The sequence below is a fragment of the Theropithecus gelada genome, chromosome 7a, assembly GCF_003255815.1.
Source record: "Theropithecus gelada isolate Dixy chromosome 7a, Tgel_1.0, whole genome shotgun sequence".
In the NCBI taxonomy this organism is placed as follows: domain Eukaryota; kingdom Metazoa; phylum Chordata; class Mammalia; order Primates; family Cercopithecidae; genus Theropithecus; species Theropithecus gelada.
This window is the reverse complement of record NC_037674.1, coordinates 201322-223344: the sequence shown is the minus strand read 5'-3', so window position 1 is coordinate 223344 and position 22023 is coordinate 201322. Positions and strand designations below refer to the sequence as shown.

General features: G+C 48.5%; 2 protein-coding genes across 18 annotated transcripts in view; one reads left to right on the top strand and one right to left on the bottom strand.

Annotated features, from left to right (window-relative positions):
• Positions 1-3133, top strand: part of NIPA2 (NIPA magnesium transporter 2) — a 34148-nt gene extending 31015 nt beyond the window's left edge. For 6 of the 8 annotated variants that reach the window (XM_025390794.1, XM_025390787.1, XM_025390791.1 and 3 more), the window contains one exon: positions 1458-3133. In XM_025390794.1, coding sequence (XP_025246579.1) covers positions 1458-2092 — 635 coding nt within the window. In that variant the 3' untranslated portion in view covers positions 2093-3133. The remainder of the gene's footprint in view (positions 1-1457) is intronic. The other 2 variants (XM_025390788.1, XM_025390789.1) reach the window with 1 other exon arrangement.
• A 1507-nt stretch (positions 3134-4640) lies between these two features.
• The window catches only part of CYFIP1 (cytoplasmic FMR1 interacting protein 1), a 112124-nt gene continuing 94741 nt past the window's right edge, over positions 4641-22023 (bottom strand). For all 10 annotated transcript variants that reach the window (XM_025390779.1, XM_025390778.1, XM_025390786.1 and 7 more), the window contains 8 exons: positions 18918-19061; positions 17869-17959; positions 15944-16074; positions 10813-10885; positions 9663-9757; positions 8616-8854; positions 7959-8106; positions 4641-5369 (listed from right to left, as the gene is read on the bottom strand). In XM_025390779.1, the coding sequence (XP_025246564.1) occupies positions 5205-5369; positions 7959-8106; positions 8616-8854; positions 9663-9757; positions 10813-10885; positions 15944-16074; positions 17869-17959; positions 18918-19061 (1086 nt within the window). In that variant the 3' untranslated portion in view covers positions 4641-5204. The remainder of the gene's footprint in view (positions 5370-7958; positions 8107-8615; positions 8855-9662; positions 9758-10812; positions 10886-15943; positions 16075-17868; positions 17960-18917; positions 19062-22023) is intronic.

Here is a 22023-nt window from a genome sequence, read left to right as displayed (position 1 = left end):
GAGCCACTGCGCCCGGCCTGATGTCTCCTTTTATGTCAAAGTTGGGCTGGTCAGATCTCCAGCAAAAAAGCTTCCTGTTTCATGGCTGGCTGTGGGCATCCTGGGAGTTGATTGTGGGGAAGGGTTAACACCTGGAGGCCTGGTTTACCTCAGCTTCCCAGAACTCTGTGGCACAGGAGGGACAGTCTCCCAGAACTGGGCAGGAGTCCCCTTGCTGCTTGAATGGACTTTTCAGCCAGGCTTCACTTTCAGTCTTGCCTTTACCCCACTTCAGAGGCACTTGGTACCTTTTGGGCACTCTGTGCTGCAAACTGAATTGCTTTTTAATCTTTGATCACAGTGGGTGTGTAGGATTCAGCTTTCTTGGATCTGTGTACCAGTTATTAGCCTTTGCTTTCTGACTTAAAAGGATTGTTATCTTCAGTCCTGTCTTTTTTTTGAGACAGTCTCTCTGTCGCCCAGGCTGGAGTGCAGTGGCATGGTCTCGGCTCATTTCAACCTCCACCTTCCAGGTTTGAGCGATTCTCCTGTCTCAGCCTCCCAAGTAGCTGGGATTACAGGCACCTGCCACCACGCCTAGCTAATTTTTGTATTTTCAGTAGAGTTGGGGTTTCGCCATGTTGGCCAGGCTGGTGTCGAACTCCTGACCTTGGGTGATCCACCATCCTCAGCCTCCCAAAGTGCTGGGATTACAGGCATGAGCCACTGCACCTGGCCTTTTGTTCTTAATTTTGTGTATTTGTGCCTTTAAAAATCCTATTACTGTGTATTTTATTAGTGGAATTTGAGGTAGGAAGAATAAATTCATGTGACTTACCTAGGCCTCAGTTCCCTCATTCGAGGATGCAAATGGTAGTATCTGTGACACAGGGTAGTTGAGTGCAAACTGCTGAGAAAAATGCCTGGCCCACAGTGATACACAGTTATTGGCAATTTTCATGCTGGCTTTAATTCTCCATATTCAACCAGAACCCCAATAGTATCTTTCAGGTTTTCCAGTTGACTTGCTGGTTACTCCAGCAGTTGTCCGCAAATTAAAAAAAAAAGTTTACCCCTTTTAGAGAAAACTTGATGATGAACTCTTGTTTTGTTTTTTTTTGTTTTGTTTTTAAAGCATCTATAAATTGTTGAACATTCAAGGCCACCTCATGATTTCTCCTCCCTAGTTTCTGTCTCTGTTCTGATCCCACTGTCCCTCTTGCCTGAAGTTGGCATAAAATGCTGCTGCAACAATGTTGGGGGTGTGAGTTTATGAATGTGAAGCTCACATTCATCTTCCGGCGTGTCCATCGAAGTAAATTTTTGTGGTTGCGCTTCTGCTCGGGCAGCAAAATAAAGCTGATTATTTCCAGGCCATACCTTTTCTCCCTGTAGAGTTTATTACATTTTGTTTTGCATTCTGTGTTTATGAACAGCCAACCATTTGACTCAATGTCACTTCTCTTTGCCTTCTCTAGGTTTTGTGGTCTTTGCAACCCTTGTGGTCATTGTGGCCTTGATACTAATCTTCGCGGTGGGTCCTCGCCATGGACAGACAAACATTCTTGTGTACATAACAATCTGCTCTGTGATCGGCGCCTTTTCAGTGTCCTGTGTGAAGGGCCTGGGCATTGCTCTCAAGGAGCTGTTTGCTGGAAAGCCTGTGCTGCGGCATCCCCTGGCTTGGGTTCTGCTGCTGAGCCTCATCGTCTGCGTGAGCACACAGATTAATTACCTAAATAGGGCCCTGGATATATTCAACACTTCCATTGTGACTCCAATATATTACGTATTCTTTACAACATCAGTTTTAACTTGTTCAGCTATTCTTTTTAAGGAGTGGCAAGATATGCCCGGTGACGATGTCATTGGTACTCTGAGCGGCTTCTTTACAATCATTGTGGGGATATTCTTGTTGCATGCCTTTAAAGACGTCAGCTTTAGTCTAGCAAGTCTGCCTGTATCTTTTCGAAAAGACGAGAAAGCAGTGAATGGCAATCTCTCTAATATGTATGAAGTTCTTAATAATAATGAAGAAAGCTTAACCTGTGGAATCGAACAACACACTGGTGAAAATGTCTCCCGAAGAAATGGAAATCTGACAGCTTTTTAAGAAAGGTGTCATTAAAGGTTAATCTGTGATTGTTATGAAGTGAATTTGAGTATCAGAATGTGTCTAAAAAAACATTGTCCTCAAATAATGTTCTTTAAAGGCAATCTTTTAAAAGATTTCACTAATTAGGACCAAGAAATTACTTCTATTTAAACAATGGTAGCTCACTAAAATGACCTCAGCACATGACGATTTCTATTAATATTGTATTGTTGTAGAATTATTTTACATTTTCATTCCTTCTCCAAAATCTGAATGCACTAATGACAGTTTTAAGTCTATAAAAATGCTTTATTTTTTCATTCGTGATGGAAGTCTGAAATGTGCATTTGTCATCCCCACTCCATCAATCCCTGAACATATAAGGCTTTTTTATTTTAAAAAAGAACAGTTATCCCAATACATTATCCTGTGATTTACCTTACCTATAAAAGTGGCTCCTGTTTGATGATTGGTTTTATTTTTTGAAATAAGGGAAAACTAAGTTACTGAATGAAGGAAACTTACAGAATAAAAAAAAGGGCGGAAATCACCCCAAGGAAGGATTCTCAGGTTGAGATGATCACCGTGAATCTGGCTTCCTGTGTGCATTCGACGGCCTTCTTAGCACCTCATCGAGCCAGCGCATCCTGCCTGCTGCTGCAGCCTGGCTGGGTTTGTTCTTCAGTTATCCTAATCCCATGATGCCTGGAACCTTGATTACCATTTTACATCAGCTCTTGTACTTTTCAGTATATTTTCATAATGAGTTATATTGTCATTTGGACTTTGAACAGCTCTGGGAAATAGAAGACTAGGGTTATTTCTTAAATTTAGCTCATGTTATAATAAAAAGTTGAAATGAAGTTCTTTTCTAAGTCTGAATGCTTAGAACAAACTTAAAATGTTTATAACATATAGTCTCTCTGTACCAAGTACTTTGCTTAAGAGCTCCTTTGGGCTACTACATATTTTGGTTTCTAGAAAAGGTTTATGAAGAAGTTGATGGAAAATTGCAAACATATGCAGAAAAGGTAGAATGATAAAAAAGGTCTGATGAACCTATCCCCACTCATAACCATTGGTCTTTAAAAAAAAAAAGTATTGGCAGAATTAATTTCCACCCGGGTGATGCGAAGAAAGTGTTTGCCTTTTCCAGCCTGTGGCTCCTGCCTGGAGGTGACTCAGTGGTGCCCAGTGCAAGCCATCGCCCCCGAGAGCCTCCCAGGCCAGGTGCTGGTATCCCATGCAGCTCACCACTGGCTGCATGGAAACTCCCTTTTTCCCAGCTGTATTATTGGCCTTCTGAGGAGCTGTTTTAGATTTTTTTTTTCCTAACTGCCTCCTCCCATGTCATTTAATGCTGCAGATGTACTGTATCTGTTTATACACTGTGCCCACATCTGTGCTTCGGACATAAGAACCGGTTTTCTCCCGCGTGAGGAGAGAGACCTCGTTGAACATGCACAGGTTAATAAATTCTTATTTAACGTTTTATAGCACTTGAGATTGTCTTATACCTCAAGTATTACATTTTATATCTGGCATAAAATTAAGCCTTATAAAACTTGGTAATTAAATTACAGTACTTTTTTATCCTATTCTCTAGTTTCTAAGATGAGCACAGCTACCACCTCTAAATCTGCAGCAGAATGCTGGCCCCAGGGTTATTAAGTCACATTACCAAAAGCACTTTTAGGGAACTTTTTATAAAGAAAGACTAGTTCTGTTAAGCTTCATGTCACTTGAGTTTGGCAGTACAACAGGATGGTTCATACACTTACTACTTTTCTGTGCCGTGCATCATATGCTTCTGGACAGTTTCCAAAGGCTGACGGAAAAGTAGGCGAGGCCTGCTTTTTATGGCAACTTGGCAGCCATAGAAAATTTTAAAATTGATGAAGGTTGCAATACTCCAAATAACGTAAAATGCCTGCCAGGCTACAACATAAAGTGAGTTCAGTTCATCATGCTGGACTTGTGATTATCTGTAATATTCATTTACAATAAACAGGCATAACATTTTTCTCCATTCAGTTAGGATTTTCAGAACCTCATTGCCTTAATACTTTAAAATATGGCTTCAGTTTCTCAGACATGTTCATGGCTCTACTGGTAGTCTAGACCGATTGTTTTTCATTCTGACAGATGGTGTGGACCAGCTCCAGCCACGCGAGCCCTGTGGATCAGGGGCAGCTGAAGGCTGGACTCAAGGCTCCTGGCCCCTTCGCACAGCACTCACTGGGCCTGGCTGATCTCCTCCTCCCACACTGCTGGCCTCCGCCAGGTCACAGGCACAGGTAACAGAGAGGCACTGAGTAGCCTCTTCATATCCAGACTGGAGCAGCCACCACGGCCATTTTACACCTTATTTATCTGCAGAACCCTAAATATAAAACTAAACCTGTGCTGGTGAGGTGAGTGGTGTATGAGATGGTGTCACGGTCCCATCCCACCTCTGCCCTGGAGGTGACCTACATCCGAGCTGGCCTGCTATGTGAGCTCAGGGTAATCAGAGTTCCTTGCCAAGTCAAGCAGCACAGGATTATAGTAAGTAAACAAACGCAAATAGATCTCATTAGTTTTATTTCTATAACCTTTCGATCTGATCTCACGTTAGATTTTGTCACAACTGGATTTAGTGGAAGCAGAGGAATCAAGTTCACTATTTTCTGAAACACTGACACAAAAAAGGGATGGGAACAATGACTTAGAACTAAGACTGCTCATAAAAGGCCATCAGAAAGATCCCTAAACAAAAGCTAAATAGTTACAGTTAATGGTAACTGGCAAGGGATTTAATACATTTGCTGGTATTAAGTTTCTTATGGAATGAGTGAATGAACGAACACAGCAGCATTTTGAGAGAGAGCTGCCAGAACATCCCATAGAAAAACAATTTTGTAAGAACGTGATGGCAACAATCAGCAGCCAGTATTCTCAGAGTTCCTAATTACCAAAAGCATATACAATTTAGTCTAGAAAAATAATTTTATAAAATTAAGCTTTTAGATTGAAAAGCACCCCCTTTAACAGGTACAGAGATACTGAAAAATAGTCCCTAAAAATCTCACTCAATAGTTGACGGAGAGAAAGGCATGCCACGTTGAGTTACGGAGTGCAGCGCGTGCCCTCAGCTGCTGGCGAGGGACTGGTGGATGGGCGGCTGGAAGCAGCGCACATGCTCCACTGGTGTGCCCTCCCCGTCGCCCGACTTCAGGTACTTATCCAGGATGGTGATGATCTCGTCATTGAGAATCTGGAACTTGCGAATTCTCTCCACCATCTTCTTCAAAGGCTACAACCATGAAAATTGAGATGTTTTACTATTAACACTTGAACATTCATTCTTCGTGTTTCAAAATGTCAGGATTCTTATATTTTCTCAGAAAAATAGTAGCAAATGGAATTGACACACATAGTGTTCTTTGTTTTTTTTTTAAGATAGGGTCTCACTGTGACGTCCAGGCTGGAGTGCAGTGGCATGATCATGGCTTACTGTAGCCTCAAGAGATCCTCCCACCTCAGCCTCCTGAGCAGCTGGGACCACAGGCGTGCACCACCACACACAGCTAATTTTTAAAATTATTTTTGTAAGGACAAGGTCTTACTATGTTGTCCAGGATGGTCTTGAACTCCTGAGCTCAAGCAATCCTCCTCTGCCTCAGCCTCCCAAACTGTTGGGATTACAGGTATGAGCCAGCTCTCCCAGTCACATACCATCTCTTTAATGCAACGGTTGGATGGATGAATATATTTTGAATTTAGAATCCCTCTGTTGGCTTCTTGCTGCTGTAGATTCATTCATGTGCACAACTGATAGGCCTGTTCCTTCCACATCAGCAATTAAGAACCTACTGTCTGCTCAAAACTGGGGATGTCCAGATGAAGATGATGTGGTCAGTGGAGAAAGGTCAATCAACTAACACAGGCTTTAGACTTCCAGTCTGGAAATAATACTGTGATGGGGTACTCTGACAGACCCTCCTACTACAACAGGAATAAAGAACGTACGTACACGCAAACAAAAAACTTTGAAAAGCATTTCTGGTTCTGCCTATGCAGGTGGTAAGGGGGAAGCCAGGGCCTCCTCGGGGGCACATGCCAACAGCAGCAGTGGGGTGAGGAGCGGCCCAGGCATAAGCAAGTGGGACCACACCAGAGACCCCAAAAAAGCCAGGAACCTCCAATTCGGCTAAAGTGGCCCTCAGTTGCCAGCAGCCCCTAGAGATGGGCAGATGCAAATGCACATCTTGGAGGGAAGGCAATCTAAATTAAGTCCAATTAAATAAAGACTCCCAAATAACCCAACACACAAGGAAACAGCAAAGTTTTAAATACCTCCAAGACCTTCAGATACTAGAAGGAAAACATGCAGAATATAGAATATATGAACTGGATAAAGAAATAAGAGATGGAAAAAATTCAGTTAAGACAAACTCAGTTACCAAGAAGATTTGAAGAAGAACCTAACTGAACTTTAAAAAGTGAACTAATAATTTTTTCAGAGTAAAAGCTCAGCACGTTAAGAGCTGAAGTAAACGAGTTAACTAAGACACGTGAAGACAGTACTCACTCTGGATACAGCTCTGGGAGCCCCGGAAATGGAGGAGTTGGAGGTAGAATGGCCCCTGAGAGAGGCCCATGGCCTGGAGCCTGTGACTGCATTGCCTCCACCCCACGTGGCCTGGGCAGGTGTGGCTAAGACTGTGGACTGTAGGACAGGACAGGGAGAGTATCTGGGGTTGTCCAGTGGGCTCAATATAATCATGATCAGGGAATGTTCTCTGGCTGGGGGCAGGAGAGACGTGGCAGAAGACGAGAGGCTGAGACTGCCCAACCCACCATTGCTGGAGGGGGTCACTTGGAAAGCATGAGAAGGAAGGGGGACCCAGTCCTAGAGCTGCCAAGGAATAATTCAGCCAACTGTGCATAAGCCTGAAGGCCTCCAGGCTGAACACAGCACCTCGGACACTGGCTTCATGAGATTGAGCAGAGGACCCAGCTGGGCCTGGCTGAACCCAGGCATCTGACTTAGAGAACTGTGAGATAATCAGTGGTGTTTAAACTGCCAAGCCTGTGGTGATTTGTTGTTATGGAAGCAATAGAAAACTAATTCAACAGGGCTGGGCGCAGTGGCTCACACCTGTAATCCCAGCACTTTGGGAGGTGGGCGGATCACTTCATGTCAGGAGTTTGAGATCAGCTTGGCCAACATGGTGAAACCCTGTCTCTACTAAAAATACAAAAATTAGCCGGGCATGGTGGTGGGCACCTGTAATCCCAGCTACTCAGGAGGTTGAGGCAGGAGAATTGCTTGAACCCAGGAGGTGGAGGTTGCAGTGAGCCGAGATCGTGCCATTGCACTCTAGCCTGGGCAAGAGTGAAACTCTGTCTCAAAAAAAAAAAAAAAAAAACACAACAGAGGGATGTGGAGAATAGAATGAGAAGGTCTAACATATGTCTAACTGAAGTCGTGAATGGCAAGAACAGGGAGAATGGAAGGGAGGCTAAAATATTTCAAAAGATAATGGCTGAGTATTTTCCAGAATTCAACTATGAGGAATCCATAAAGCGACAAAGACAAAAGGCCAAGAAAGCACACTTTGACTTCTAGGGAGCCCGAACACTGGAATAGTTGCCAATATTCTGACAATGCAGATTCTGTAAGACTGGAAGTAAATCTAAGCACCTTGAGAAGGAAAATGGAACACTGCTTTACTGGCCAATTATATTTCGATTCATTTTGGGAACGAAAAGGAAGTTTCTGTTGGTGGCACCTCATGTACTAGGATGAAAAACATGCCCAGGAACAAGAACTTACAACACAGAGAAAGTACGCTTTTACAAAAGGTCCACAGATGGTGGGAGATTTTCATCCACATACCACATTTTTAATAATCTCATCTTTGCCATCATGTTTCTGGACTTTAAGGAGATGGTAGCAGAAATCCAGCACAGCAAAACGCCGCTGCTGCCCAAGAAGTACGATGATCATACAGCCGGCCCAGTGCAGCCCATCACCGAAGCACTGCCTAGAACAAGCAGCAGAAACAATGGGAGATGAGTGATCCGTTACGGACTCTTTTCTGAGTCTGTCTCCAGATGGCAGTGACCAAGCCATCTGCATGACTGACTGTGCCACAGTCACCTTCCACAGCCAGGAGGAGAATGCCGGGCTGCAGGTGGCTGTTCCCTGGTTTTGGTAGATGCCTTTTTTGGGCTCTTCTGGTGTGCTGCTTCCTAACCCTTTTTAGATCATATCCCCTCTGTGATGAATGACTTTACAGACCTCCCACCTAGAAAAATGAATGTCCACGTGCATACAATTGCCGTGGGTTCAGAGACTCCCTGAATACTAAAGTCCTGAGCCAGCTCCTTGGCATCAAGTAAGAATTCCCACTATAGGAGGCTTAAAAGCAGCTCAGTGAGTTTCTGGTCCACTTCCTGAGCATGGCTGGCCGCTTGTTAGCCTAACACCTGGACCCTGTCCTAAGCCCCTCCCCTCCCCTGGGGCTTTGTCCTGCTCTGAGCACACACTTACTCGACTGTGAACTCGTGTGTCCCCACAGGAATGCAGTAGACAAACTGCATGGCACTCCACAGTCTGTGAAACTCCACACACTCGTCAACATGCATGACGCCATTGCTGGGCAGAGGCCCGCGCCAGATGGGGTCATCCAGAAAGCTCCGGATCCGTGTCAGGATGACCTCAAACATGGACAGGCCACAGCAGAGGCGCTCCTTTGTCAGCAGGTCCCCCTCTCTCGCGATGGCAATTTGCTGCAGAAAGGACAAGCGGTGGAAGGCTGTGGGCCTCCAGGCATCCAGCTACTCCATATCCTCTATGTCTTTTTTCTTTTGAGACAGGGTCTTGCTCTGCTGCCTAGGTTGGAGTGCAGTGGCACAACCACAGCTCACTGCAGCCTTGACTTCCCTGGCTCAGGCGACCAGGCATATGCCACCACGCCTGGATAATATTTGTACTTTCTGTAGAGACGGAGTTTCGCCACATTGCCCAGGCTGGTCTTGAACTCCTGTCTTGGCCTCCCAAAGTGCTGGGAAGACAGGAATGAACCACAGCACCCAGCCTTGGGAAAATGTTTTGGGTGGAGGGGGTGGGTCTACTGGCCTCTAGTGTGGAAGCCAGGGATGCCGCCAAACAGCCTGCAATGCAGAGGAGGCCCAAGTCCCCACCATCGAGTTACCTGGTCCAAAATGGCTGAGAAGCCCTGACTTGGCATACGCAGCTGGATCGCTGTAGAACTCTACCCTGACACCTGGCCTCGTGGCCTAATAACACCTGTGGGAAAGCCTTCTTCACGAAGGGCTGGACAGTGAAAGTGACGTCTTCTGTGTAAGTCTTACGTGCCAGCTGATGTGCTAAGCCCTTTCCAGGCGTTAGCTCATCTGAACCCCCCACCACCCCGGGAAGCAGTCCAGGCACGCGCCCCACTTGCAACACTAAGGCCTGAGCGGCTGCGCAGCCACCGGACTTCACGATGCCTTCCAGTCTGGCTCCCAACCGGGCCACCTGGCCTGGCATGGATGCCCAGCTTGCAACAGCCTCCGCCATCATGGCACACGTTACCTGAGGGGTCCCCAGTCTTTCGATCAGTGGGACAAGGTGCAGCGGGGCATACTTGGATTCCAGTCTTTTCATTTTGGCATCAAGTCTCTCCCCCTCTGCAGTAGAAAAAATACTTTACTTTATTCTGCTCCTTTGTATGAAACAGTAATTGCAAAGGTTTAAATTTGTTTAAAAAACAAAAGATTTTTAAGTTAATATGGATACAGATTCTCTTTGGAAATTATTTTACAGAACTGGCTCATTTAATATTTTAATTCAAACTAGCTGGACCGATTTTTTGCTCAATATTCACTTTTCATTTATTGAACATTCCAAATGTAACTGAAAGCAGAAAACAGCACAATGAGCCTCTGTGCCCATCACCCACTACAGTTACCAAGTCACGGCCACTCTGTTTCCTCTACACCCAACCCCCATCACCCACCACAGTTACCAAGTCACGGCCACTCTGTTTCCTCTACACCCAACTCCCATCACCCACACAGTTACCAACTCACGGCCACTCTGTTTCTTCTACACCCAACTCCCATCACCCACACAGTTACCAACTCACGGCCACTCTGTTTCCTCTACACCCAACTCCCATCACCCACACAGTTACCAACTCACGGCCACTCTGTTTCCTCTACACCCAACCCCCATCACCCACACAGTTACCAACTCATGGCCACTCTGTTTCCTCTACACCCAACTCCCCATCACCCACCACAGTTACCAACTCATGGCCACTCTGTTTCCTCTACACCCAACCCCCATCACCCACACAGTTACCAACTCACGGCCACTGTTTCCTCTACACCCAACCCCCATCACCCACTACAGTTACCAAGTCACGGCCACTCTGTTTCCTCTACACCCAACCCCCATCACCCACACAGTTACCAACTCACGGCCACTCTGTTTCCTCTACATCCAACTCCCCTGCTCCCATGCTATTAATATTTGGAAGCAATTCTAAGACATCATACCATTGCAGCTCTGTTTCTCAATCTTATTTAACTAGGTTCTGTACACCCCTCATTACCCCTGGGCATGACTGAACAGGCACCAAACCTACAATCTGCACTGGCCGTTAGGCTCTCCGGCTGCAGAGCGGGCGCCATCCCGACAGAGGGCAGTCTGGACTCCCTGGTGGGGTCAGCAGGCTCACCTTTCACATGGACTCGCGGCAAGATGTTCTGGAAGGGAGCCGCGTGCAGCAAGTCACACACTTCTTCTAAAGACTGGAACAGAGAGAAAGAAGGTCACGCTAGGAAGGGTCTCTTGCCACAGAGAGAGATCTGGTGCTGAAAACAAAGAACCTCTTTGCTTTTTAGCATAAAGTTAAGTAGCCTGTCAAGAGATTTCTCTAGGATGATGGAAATGCTTACGTCTGCCCTGTCCATTCCGGCAGCCGCCAGCCATGCATGCCTATTGAGTACTTGGAATGTGGCTTGCGCACTTGAGGAACTGAATTTTAATTTTAGTTACATTTAATTAATGTAGATGTAGACACACGTAAGACCCAATGTTGAATGCATGCTCTGTTTTCCGGATTTACCAGTCTAATAGCTCTCGCCCCATCCTTCCCTGCTAATTTGCCAGCAGGCTCTTCAGAACCACAGTTTATGACAAGATCCCATCACACTGACAGAAGGAAGGGCGCCTTCTGCAAACAACACGGGAGATGGAAGGAGTAGGGGAGGCCCGTCCTGGTGTCCACATCCACTCCTTCCCCACAGAGCCCAAAGCAAAGTTCTGGGCCATCACGCTGAGCCTACTCTCAGGTCACAAACTTCTTTACAGGGTAATAAAAACCACACAAGGTCCATTCTGCAGAATAACGCATATATAGAGAGAAAAGGTACCTCCAGGATCATGAGGACAGCAGAACCTTCCCCCAAATCCACCATGAACCCAAAGATGGTCAAAAATAGAGCAACTGCTGTTCATCTTTAGAGGTGAGGGCTCTCAGGCCAGCAGGAAGGGCCTCTTGAGACCACAGTGCATTCACCACCCCACGGAGCAGGCAGAAGATGGTGGGGCCTTCAGTGCCTCCTACCCTACAGCCATGCTGAAATCTTAAAGCTCCACAGGAGTAAAAGAAATGATTAAACAAAGAAACAGCTATTGGAAAATCAAGAAATACTGACAATGAGATTTTAACTTCTGAGGAACTCCCAGAGACGATGGCAAAACTAAGACCAAGAGGAAGAAAAGCAGACTTTTCCGTACTCATCAACGTCAATCCAGTGCCAGACGCCGGCCAGACGCCATCTGTTCCGCTTCTCTTTCCCTAAGTTTCTAATGCAGCTTCGCACTCCATCCAGAAGCCAACAGAGGGCCAACTGTTGCCATGGCAATGCACAGAAACGGTGCCTTTAAGCTAAGAGATTGTCCCAGGAAATTGCATCCTGCCTGCTTCAAACTCTTGTGGTTCTGTAATTATTTATGTCCATGAGTCCTGGGATAGACATAAATACAGAACCACAAGAGTTTGTGTATGTAAAGAATGTCAGGCCGGGCGCGGTGGCTCATGCCTGTAATCCCAGCACTTTGGGAGGCCGAGGCGGGCGGATCACCTAAGGTTGGGAGTTACCAACTCACTCACGGCCACTCTGTTTCCTCTACACCCAACCCCCATCACCCACTACAATTACCAACTCACGGCCACTCTGTGAGGCGGGCAGATCACCAGCCTGATCAACATGAAGAAACTCTGTCTCTACTAAAAATACAAAATTAGCCGGCCCGTGGTGGCGCATGACTGTAATCCCAGCTACTCGGGAGACTAAGGGAGGAGAATCACTTGAATCCAGGAGGTAGAGGTTGCGGTGAGTCAAGATTGTGAACCCAGGAGGTAGAGGTTGCGGTGAGTCAAGATTGTGAACCCAGGAGGTAGAGGTTGCGGTGAGTCAAGATTGTGCCACTGCACTCCAGCCTAAGCAACGACAACAAAACTCCAATCTTAAAAAAAAAAAAAAAGAAATGTTGATGTAAAGAAAAGCTTTTGCCATTTTATCTTATTTCCAAAAAGGGCAGCTGACAGGGGTCAGCTGACCCTAAGGGGTCCCTGACACTCTAAATCGATTCCACACGGCTGCCTCCCATTCGGAAAGCTCGGGTCTCACCTCCCCCACCTGAGGCCAGTGACCAGACAGGCATCCTCAGGCTTGGCCATACACAGAGGCCATGGTTTGGATGTGGTTTGTCCCTGCCAAAACTCATGGTGAAATGTAATTGCCAATGTAGCAGTGTTGGAAGGTCGTCTGTTTGAGAGGTGATGGATTTCTTACAAGATTGGGTCAGTTCTCCCACAACTGGATTAGTTTTTGTGGGAATGGATGAGTTCCTGCGAGAGCAGTAGTTGTAAGCAAGGCTTCCTCTCATGTTTGTTCTCTCAGCAACACCCACATCCCCTTCTGTGTCCCCAGGAGCTGAAGCAGCCTGCGACCCTGACAGATGGGCTACCTGATCTTGGACTTCCCAGCCTCCAGAGTCATGAGCCAAATAAACTCCTTTTCTTTATAAATTACTCAGTCTCAGGCACTGCTACAGCAACACAAAACGGACTAAGCAGACTAAGATAGCAGAACGGACTAAGATACAGCCTTATGCTGTAAGTTCAGGAAAAGTCGCCTATGAATGGAATATTCCCACATTAAATATTTAAAATTCATAACGATTTTTTTTTTTTTTTTTTGAGACGGAGTCTGGCTCTGTCGCCCAGGCTGGAGTGCTGTGGCCGGATCTCAGCTCACTGCAAGCTCCGCCTCCCGGGTTTACGCCATTCTCCTGCCTCAGCCTCCCGAGTAGCTGGGACTACAGGAGCCCGCCACCTCGCCCGGCTAGTTTTTTTGTATTTTTTTTAGTAGAGACGGGGTTTCACCGTGTTAGCCAGGATGGTCTCGATCTCCCAACCTCGTGATCCGCCCGTCTCGGCCTCCCAAAGTGCTGGGATTACAAGCTTGAGCCACCGCGCCCAGCCAGTAACGAGAGATTATAGTTAAAGAGATGCTTCCTAACATGTCTGGCTTTTAACAATTCACAATTATTTGAGGAACATATCCTTAAAGCAAGGCCACCCTGGACACTGGCTCCTTGCTGGCCTGAGACGCTGGTGGGTTCTCCATCTTGTGCCCCTCACACAGTGGGGAGCGGAGCATGGGAGGGGATGCTACTTGGGGTCCCCGCTGAGCCTGTGGATGGCCGGGACAATGAAGGCCTGGGGCTGCTACAGTCCCTCTTTGAAACCACCTGGAACGGGTCTGCCTAGGAGTGCAGGGATGGGGGGAGCTGAAGATGCAGGTCTGATGGAGGCTGTCAGCCCCCAGGCATGTCATGCCTGACCTGGGACTCCCCTGACATGTGAGCCAACACATTCTCTTTCACTGTACAGGCTGGTATGAGGCGGCTGGTCCAGAGGCTCAGTCCTCAGAGGCCTGGCAGTCTGACAGCAATGCCCTGAGCTGTGTACAGGCCACCCTATCCCTGTTCTTCCTAAACACAACTCTGCCTTTGCAAAGCTACCAGAGACCTGAAGACAAGAGACCACTTTGGGAAACAACATAGGAAAGGCCTCCCCAGGCAGCTCTGCAGATGCAGCGCCGCTCCCATGCACAAGCCAAACGCTTTGCCAGGGCATGTGGCAAACCAATCCCAAAACAGGGCAGCACAAAGAGCCCCGAGGAGGGAACATGCTGAAGAGGAGCAGCAAGGTAGGAAACGTGCCACGTCGGGAATCCAGAGTCATGTTAGGGCAGTGATGAGCAAGACATGCTGTGATGCCAGAGATGGACGCCTGCACCGGCGGGATGCAGCAGCAAGTCAGGAGACAGGCCGGTGTCCCCATGAAAAGCTGGCAGACGGCAGGGGACACCACTAGTCAGCAATGGGAGGAGGAGCCCTTCAGCCACTAGAGGAGGGACAGCCGGGCCTCCACAGAGAGAGAAAGAAGCTTCCTCTGCCTCTCGCATTATACACAAAGACCAGAAGGACTGCAAACTTGCATGCAGAAGGCAAAGCTTAAAATCCGTAGATGAGAATGTAAAGGAATGTTTTCACGACCCCAAGACAGGGAAAACGTCTTAAAAAAAAAAAAGGATACGGAAAGTGCTAATCATTAAAAAAAGGGCTACATCCAAATTAAGAGCATTTTATCAAAAATCACCACCACCAGAGTGAAAAGCTAAGCCACAAATGGGAGATTTACCACATGTGCAGCACATAAATAAAGGATCTGCACAGACGAGCTGTAGAAAAGCAGGCAGAAGAACCCAGTGGGGCATTTAACAGGAAAAGAAACACGACGACGCAACGAACGGAGCTGCCCGCCTCGTTAGTCACAAGGGAAGGCAGGAGAGGGCCATGTGAGATCCCATTTCCCACTGGCTTTCCCGGTCCAGGAGGTTATCAACTGAGCTGCTGTGATGCACAGGACAGAGGGACAGCCACATGGCACACAAAAAGGCGGCCAGTCGAAAACATGAGCGTCCACTGTGCCACGTCCTAAGAGGGGGTGGGCTCCCAGGGGCTCCCCTTTCAGGCTGGCCTCTCGTGCTGTCCACCTTGGGGCACGTGTAGCCATTTAGATTTAAATCAGTTATAATTCAATAACATTTAGCACTCAGCTCCTCAGTCACACTGAGCCACACTTCAACTGCTCAGCAGCCTCAGGCATGCAGAGACCCTCCTGGGCAGCAGTGCTCTTTATACCTTACAGGCACACCAAATAAGTTCCTTTAGGTGTTGAAAACATCGCATAATAAAAGTTTTATGATGTTAACACAAAAACATTCTTTTTTTTTTTTTTTTTTTTTTTTTGAGACTGAGTCTGGCTCTGTCACCCAGGCTGGAGTGCAGTGGCCGGATCTCAGCTCACTGCAAGCTCCGCCTCCCGGGTTTACGTCATTCTCCTGCCTCAGCCTCCCGAGTAGCTGGGACTACAGGCGCCCGCCACTTCGCCCGGCTAGTTTTTTGTATTTTTTAGTAGAGATGGGGTTTCACCGTGTTAGTCAGGATAGTCTCGATCTTCTGACCTCGTGATCCGCCCGTCTCGGCCTCCCAAAGTGCTGGGATTACAGGCTTGAGCCACCGCGCCCGGCCCACAAAAACATTCTTGAGACAATGAACTACAGTACATTTTTGTTTTTCAGTTGAAGGGAACAAATTCAAACTAAAGTCTCAATAGTCACGAAAAAAAAGGTTTACCTCACTGCTGCTGCCACACCCCCACTGAAGAACCCACAAAAGAAAGCCCTCCCCGTGGGCAGTGGGGGAGGCCGGGCCGGGCAGGGGCTCACCAGGCTCTGCTCGATCAGCAGGCAGAAGAGGACGGCGTTCCCCACCTCCCGCAGGTTCTGGAAGCACACCGTCTTCAGCTCTGCGTACTCCACGATGTCCTTCAGCTGGTGGTGGAAGAACTCCAGGATGCCTACGGCGCAGGAGGGAGGTGGGGCTGGGGGACTGGAGGGGCCGGGCCCCAGCAGCCAGGGTCCACAGCCGGGAGTACCTGCCATTCTGACACCGCCACCGAGCCCGGCTATAAGGATGGCCACCACGTCCCATCCCCAGCATCTTCCCTGCGGTGGTAGTTTGTTCACCACCTGGGCACGTTCTCCACACACCATGTGGCGCTGGGCCTCGGCTGAGGCCTCTTTTCCACTCAACCCCGTATCTGTAGGGAAGGCTCTGACGATAGGAATGTCACCACGTGACAAGAATAAAGACTGCACCATCATCCCCAGTGGGGGCGGACAAGGTATTTGACAAAATGCAATCTCTCTTCACAGGCATGGAAGGGGCCGCACCTCATCTGAGAAAGGGCATCTAGGAAGCCTGCAGCGCACCCAACGGGAGGCCGAACACCATGCCAGCTCTGGAGCAAGGCAGGCATCTCAGCGGCATCCCGGACCACGGAATAAGGCACAAAAAGACGCAAGGCGCAAATATGGGACAGAAGGCCAACGTTCCCCCAGCCAATCTATAGCTTCGACTCCAGCCCAGACAGAAACCGGCAGCTGACTGCACGATGAATGTGGCATCAGGAGGGGCTGAAACTACCCTGGGAAGAGCCAAGCAGGAGGCTCAGCAGACCGTGAACCCTTGTCCCAGCATGTCTTGCCCGACTGCCCCTTCCCCAAGGACCAGCAGCCCGACACGGCCCCGCCTGCCTTACAGCTGCAGCCCCTGCCCCTGCTCCTCCCAGCTCTTGGCACCGCTGTGGGGACTCAGCCCCACTTGGTGGGGGCAGGGACACTCCTGTGTCATCCCTGACAAGGTTTCCCTGTGCCACCCTGGGAAACGGCTCCCTCCTCAACATCTGAAATTTCCATCTCTAGTCACGACATAAGGATTGGTTGCATCATCCCAGCGTTCCTCATCTACTTTCTGACAATAAACTGAAATCAGATTCTCTTGAGCCAGGGCCGTGCTGACGGCTACTTCCCCATGGTGGCTGAGGGGGACCTTATCGTCTCCTCAAACACCAGCAACTGCCCTGGGGAGGTGCCAAAAAGCAAAAAGTCCTGGGCACGTGTTCAATATCTCAGCCACGCTGACTGACTGCCCATTAGGACAGTGCCTTGTCCGTCACCCACGTGCAGGCTCCAGTCACTTTACTACACAAGGCTACTGTTCAGCTGTCCAGCTTTCAAGAAAACTCTGCCCGGTAAGAGACTAAAAGCAGTTTTGTTACGTGACAAAGGTCACTGTTTTATGAGACAATGCTTTTTGAGATCACTAAAGCTATTTAACTGCATAGCCCCAAACCAGCCCACAGCAAGTCCTGCGGCCTGTCCCTAAGAGCACACCTGCCTGAGGGCCCCGGAGCTGAACCTGCAGATGGATGGGGGCAGGGGCAGGCCTTGCACCACCTTGGTGGGCCTGTGTCTGAGCCTCAAGCCCCTACAAGCCCAGCAGGGCAGCAGGACCCGGCAGTCGGCTCTCTCGCCTCATCAGGCCGGCGGTTCTTTCGTAGGGGCACGGAAGAGCGTGGTGTTCAGGGATCTGTTGTCTCAACTCTTGCAGGCTGACCTCCCAGGCCCCTCAGCTTCCTCGCCTGCAGACGGTGACCCAACACACCTCTTCCTGGTTGTAAGGTGCATTTGTCTGTCTACTCCCACATGGCAAATCTAATCCTTCCCAAGAATTTCTGACTTGAATTCCTTTCTGACCTCTCCACGGACAGCGCTGTGAGCTGCACACGCCCAGAGGTGCCCACACTCACCGGGAGAGCCGTACTCGTGCCGCGGCAGGCGGCAGATTTTAGGCATCACCTCCATCAGCGTCTTCACGTACTGCAGGATTGTGCCTTGCAGCTGCGGGGGGACGAGACAGGCTGCGTCAGTTACCCCACTGCACTCTGCTAATGCCTGTGGCCAGCACACGCCCTGAAACAAGTCTGTTAGCAAAGAGCTTGGTAACGAGGAGGCTTCAGGATCACCTGGCAGGGGAATGAAACCAGCCCTGGAGAGAGAGCAACCATCACCAGGTGGCTTCCCATGACTGAATTCACGTTCTGAACTGGACTCCCCTTTCGAGAGGAAAGCGGTGCCACAGCGAGGGGAGAGCTTTGTCGCCAGGTGTCTCCTGCAGGGGTGCCCCCAGCACGGTGAGCACTGCCAGCTCCAGGGTCCCCCAGGACGCCATCTGTGCTCCTGGTGCTGCCCCAAGCCCGGCTGTGGTGAGGTCCGCAATCCTGACACCCTCCAAGCTGCCACATGTTTTGGCACAGAGTCCCCAGCGGGTCCTGGAAGGACCTGTTTGGGTCACGGGGTAACGGCTGTGCCAAGTGACCAAACTTTTACGTGGTCTCAGTCACAGAAGATTGTTAAAATAATAAAAAGGATGAAAAAGTATAAAAAGTTAGTTATGTATAGAAAACTAAATCCAGGCTGACCAAGGTGGCTCACACCTGTAATTCCAGCACTTTCGGAGGCCAAGATGGGCAGATCTCTGGAGCCCAGGAGTTCAAGGCCAGCCTGGGCAACACAGCAAGACCCCATCTCTATACATACAAATAAAAACTCGGTGTATCAGTTAAAATAACCTGGACCCATTCTTTTAAGTTTGAAAAGATGAGGGAGGTATCAAACTATATATGGTCAGAAGTGTTTGAATTGAATAGTAATTCAATGATTCATTCAAGTAATTCATTCAAGTAACTGAATGAATCCAGCTGTTGGAGAATCACAGTCCAGGCAGAGGAGACCCTCTGGCTTGGGTGCCCCAGGGAATTCAGGCTGTGAGAAGGAAGCGTGTCCAGGGAACACTCACCAGGCTCTTGACGACCTTCAGCAGCTCCTCCATGACCACGGCGATACCCTGGTAGCCGAGGAGCCGGCAGATGACTTGAAAGTGTGGAGGTCCCACGAAGTTCCGGTAGCTGCCGTAAATGCTGGAGTAGGCCAAGTTCAAAGCCTGGAAAACAGGGCACAGAGCCCTCAGCATGGTCTCTGCACACGTGCAGATGAAGAATTGCATGAGAAGATCACTTAACACACACAGGCTCAGGTGAAGGGGTCCGAGTCTGCTGACTTGTAAAATCTACTGCCCTTAACTGGTACAATTATAAAACCCACTCAGCCTGCCACCAAAAAGAACCTGCTAAAATAGAAAAAGAAAACAAAACCATGTGTTGCAACATTTGTTGAATTGCCAATTTGGAGCCCCCCTGCCTCCCAGTCTCCCAGCAGGATGCCCAAGGTCGGACCCTGAAGGGGCCGGGGGAGCTGCCTTCTCAGGATGCACAGGGCACCCCTGGAGCTGGGAGAGAGACCCCTGTGGGGTAGGAGGGTGAGGAAGGTAGTTAGGGTGTGTATTAGTCCATTTTCACAATGCTATAGAGAAATACCCAAGACTGCATAATTTATTTTTAAAAAAAAGCAGGTTTAACTGACTCACAGTTCCACATGGCTGGGGAGGCCTAAGGAAACTTAGTTATGCAGAAGGTAAAGGGGGAACAAGCACCTTCTTCACAAGAAGGCAGGAGATAGAAGAGAGAACAAAAGGTGAAGCCCCTTATAAAACCATCAGATCTGGTGAGAACTCACTATCACAAGAACAGCAGGCGGAAAACTGCCCCCAGGAGCCAATCAGCTCCCACCAGGTCCCGCCCTTGACATGTGAGGATAATGGGGATTACAACTGCAGATGAGATTTGGGTGGGGACACAGCCAAACCTTATCATTCTGCCTCTGGCCCCTCCCAAATCTCACGGGTCCTCACATTTCAAAATACAATCATGCCTTCCCCACAGTCTCCCAAAGTCTTAACTCATTCCAGCATTAACTCAAAAATCCAAGTCCAAAGTCTCATTTGAGACAAGTCAAGTCCCTTCCACCTATGAGCCTGTGTAATAAAAAAGAAAGTTAATTACTTCCTAGATACAATAGGGGTATAGGCATTGGAGAAATTGGTCAAAACAAAGGGGCTATAGGCCCCATGCAAGTCCAAAGTCCAGTGGGGCAGCCATTACATCTTAAAGCTTTGAAATAACCTCCTTTGATTCCGTGTCTCACATCCAGGTCACACTGATGCAAGAGGTGGGCTCCCATGGTCTTGGGCAGCTCCACCCTGTGGCTTTGCAGGGTACAGTCCCCCTCCTGGCTGTTTTCACAGGCTGGCATTGTCTGTGGCTTTTCCAGGTACACAATGCAAGCTGACTGGAGGATGGCCCTCTCTTTACAGCTCCACTAGGCAGTATTCCAGTGGGGACTCTGCGTGTGGGGCTCCAACCCCCTATTTCCCTTCTTCACTGCCCTAGCAGAGGTTCTCCATGATGGCTCCACCCCCGCAGCAAACTCCTGCCTGGACATTCAGGCATTTCCACATACCCTTTGAAATCTAGGTGGTCCGACACCACGTGGAAGCCACCGAGGCTTGGGGCTTGCACCCTCCGAAGCAACAGCCTGAGCCATATGTTGGCCCCTTTTAGCGACTGAGATGCAGGGCGCCAAGTCCTGAAGCTGAGCAAAGTGGGGAAGGGTGGCGGGGACAGGGCGAGCCTTGGGCCCAGCCCAGGAAACCATTTTTCCCTCCTAGGCCTCTGGGTTTGTGATAGAAGGGGCTGCCTCCTACATGTCCTGAAAACATTTTCCCCATTGTCTTGGTGATTGACATTCAAAATTTCTGCAGCCAGCTCGAATTCCTCCCCAGAAAGTGGGTTTTTCTATCACATCATCAGGCTGCAAATTTTCCAAACTTTTATACTGTGCTTCCCTTTTAAACATAAACTCCAATTTCAGATCTTTCTCAAGTTCAATGTACCACAGATCTCTAGGGCGGGGCAAAATGCGGCTAGTCTCTTTGCTAAAGTACAGTAAAAGTGACCTTTGCTCCAGTTCCCAACAAGTTCCTCAACTCCGAGACCACCTTAGCCTGGATTTTATTGTCCATAGCACCATTAGCATTTTGGTCAAAACCATTCAACAGACTGGGCGCAGTGGTTCACCCCTGTAATCCTAGCACTTTGGGAGGCTGAGGTAGGCGGATCATGAGGTCAGGAGTTTGAGACCAGCCTGGCCAACATGGTGAAACCCTGTCTCTACTAAAAATACAAAAAAATTAGCTGGGTATGGTGGTGGGTGCCTGTAATCCCACTACTCGGGAGGTTGAGGCAGGAGAATTATTTGAACTCAGGAGGCAGAGGTCACAGTGAGCCAAGATTGCACCACTGCACTCCAGCCCTGGCAGCAGGGTGAGACTCTGTCTCAAAAAACAAACAAAAAATTCAACAAGTCTCTAAAAGTTCCAAACTTTCCCACATCTTCCTGCCTTCTTCGGAGCCCTCCAAACTGTTCCAAACTCTGCCTGTTACCCAGTTCCAAAGTCACTTCCACATTTTCGGGTATCTGTCTAGCAGTGCTCCACTCTACCAGTACCAGTGTACTATATTAATCCATTTTCACCCTGCTATAAAGAAATACCTGAGACTGGGTAATTTCTAAAGGAAACAGGTTTAATTAACTCACAGTTCCACATGGCTGGGGAGGCCTCCGAAAACTTCAATCATGGCGGAAGGTGAAGGGGAAGCAGGCACCTTCTTCACAAGGTGGCAGGAATGAGAAGAGAGAGCGAAGGGGGAAGAGCCCCTTATAAAACCATCAGGTCTCGTGAGAACTCACTCACTATCACATCATGAGGGAACCACTGCCACAATCCAATCACCTCCCACCAGGTCCCTCCCTTGACACGGGGGGGTTATGGGGATTACAATTTGGGATATTTGGGTGGGGACATAGAGCCCAAACGTATCGAGGTGGTTCCTCAGCTTGTCTGAGGACACAGGTGCAGACAGCAGGAGACCCTCCTGTGAGTCTTCAGTGCTGTAAACTTCCCTCTCAGCACTTCTTTTTTTTTTTTTTTTTTTTTTTTTTTTTTT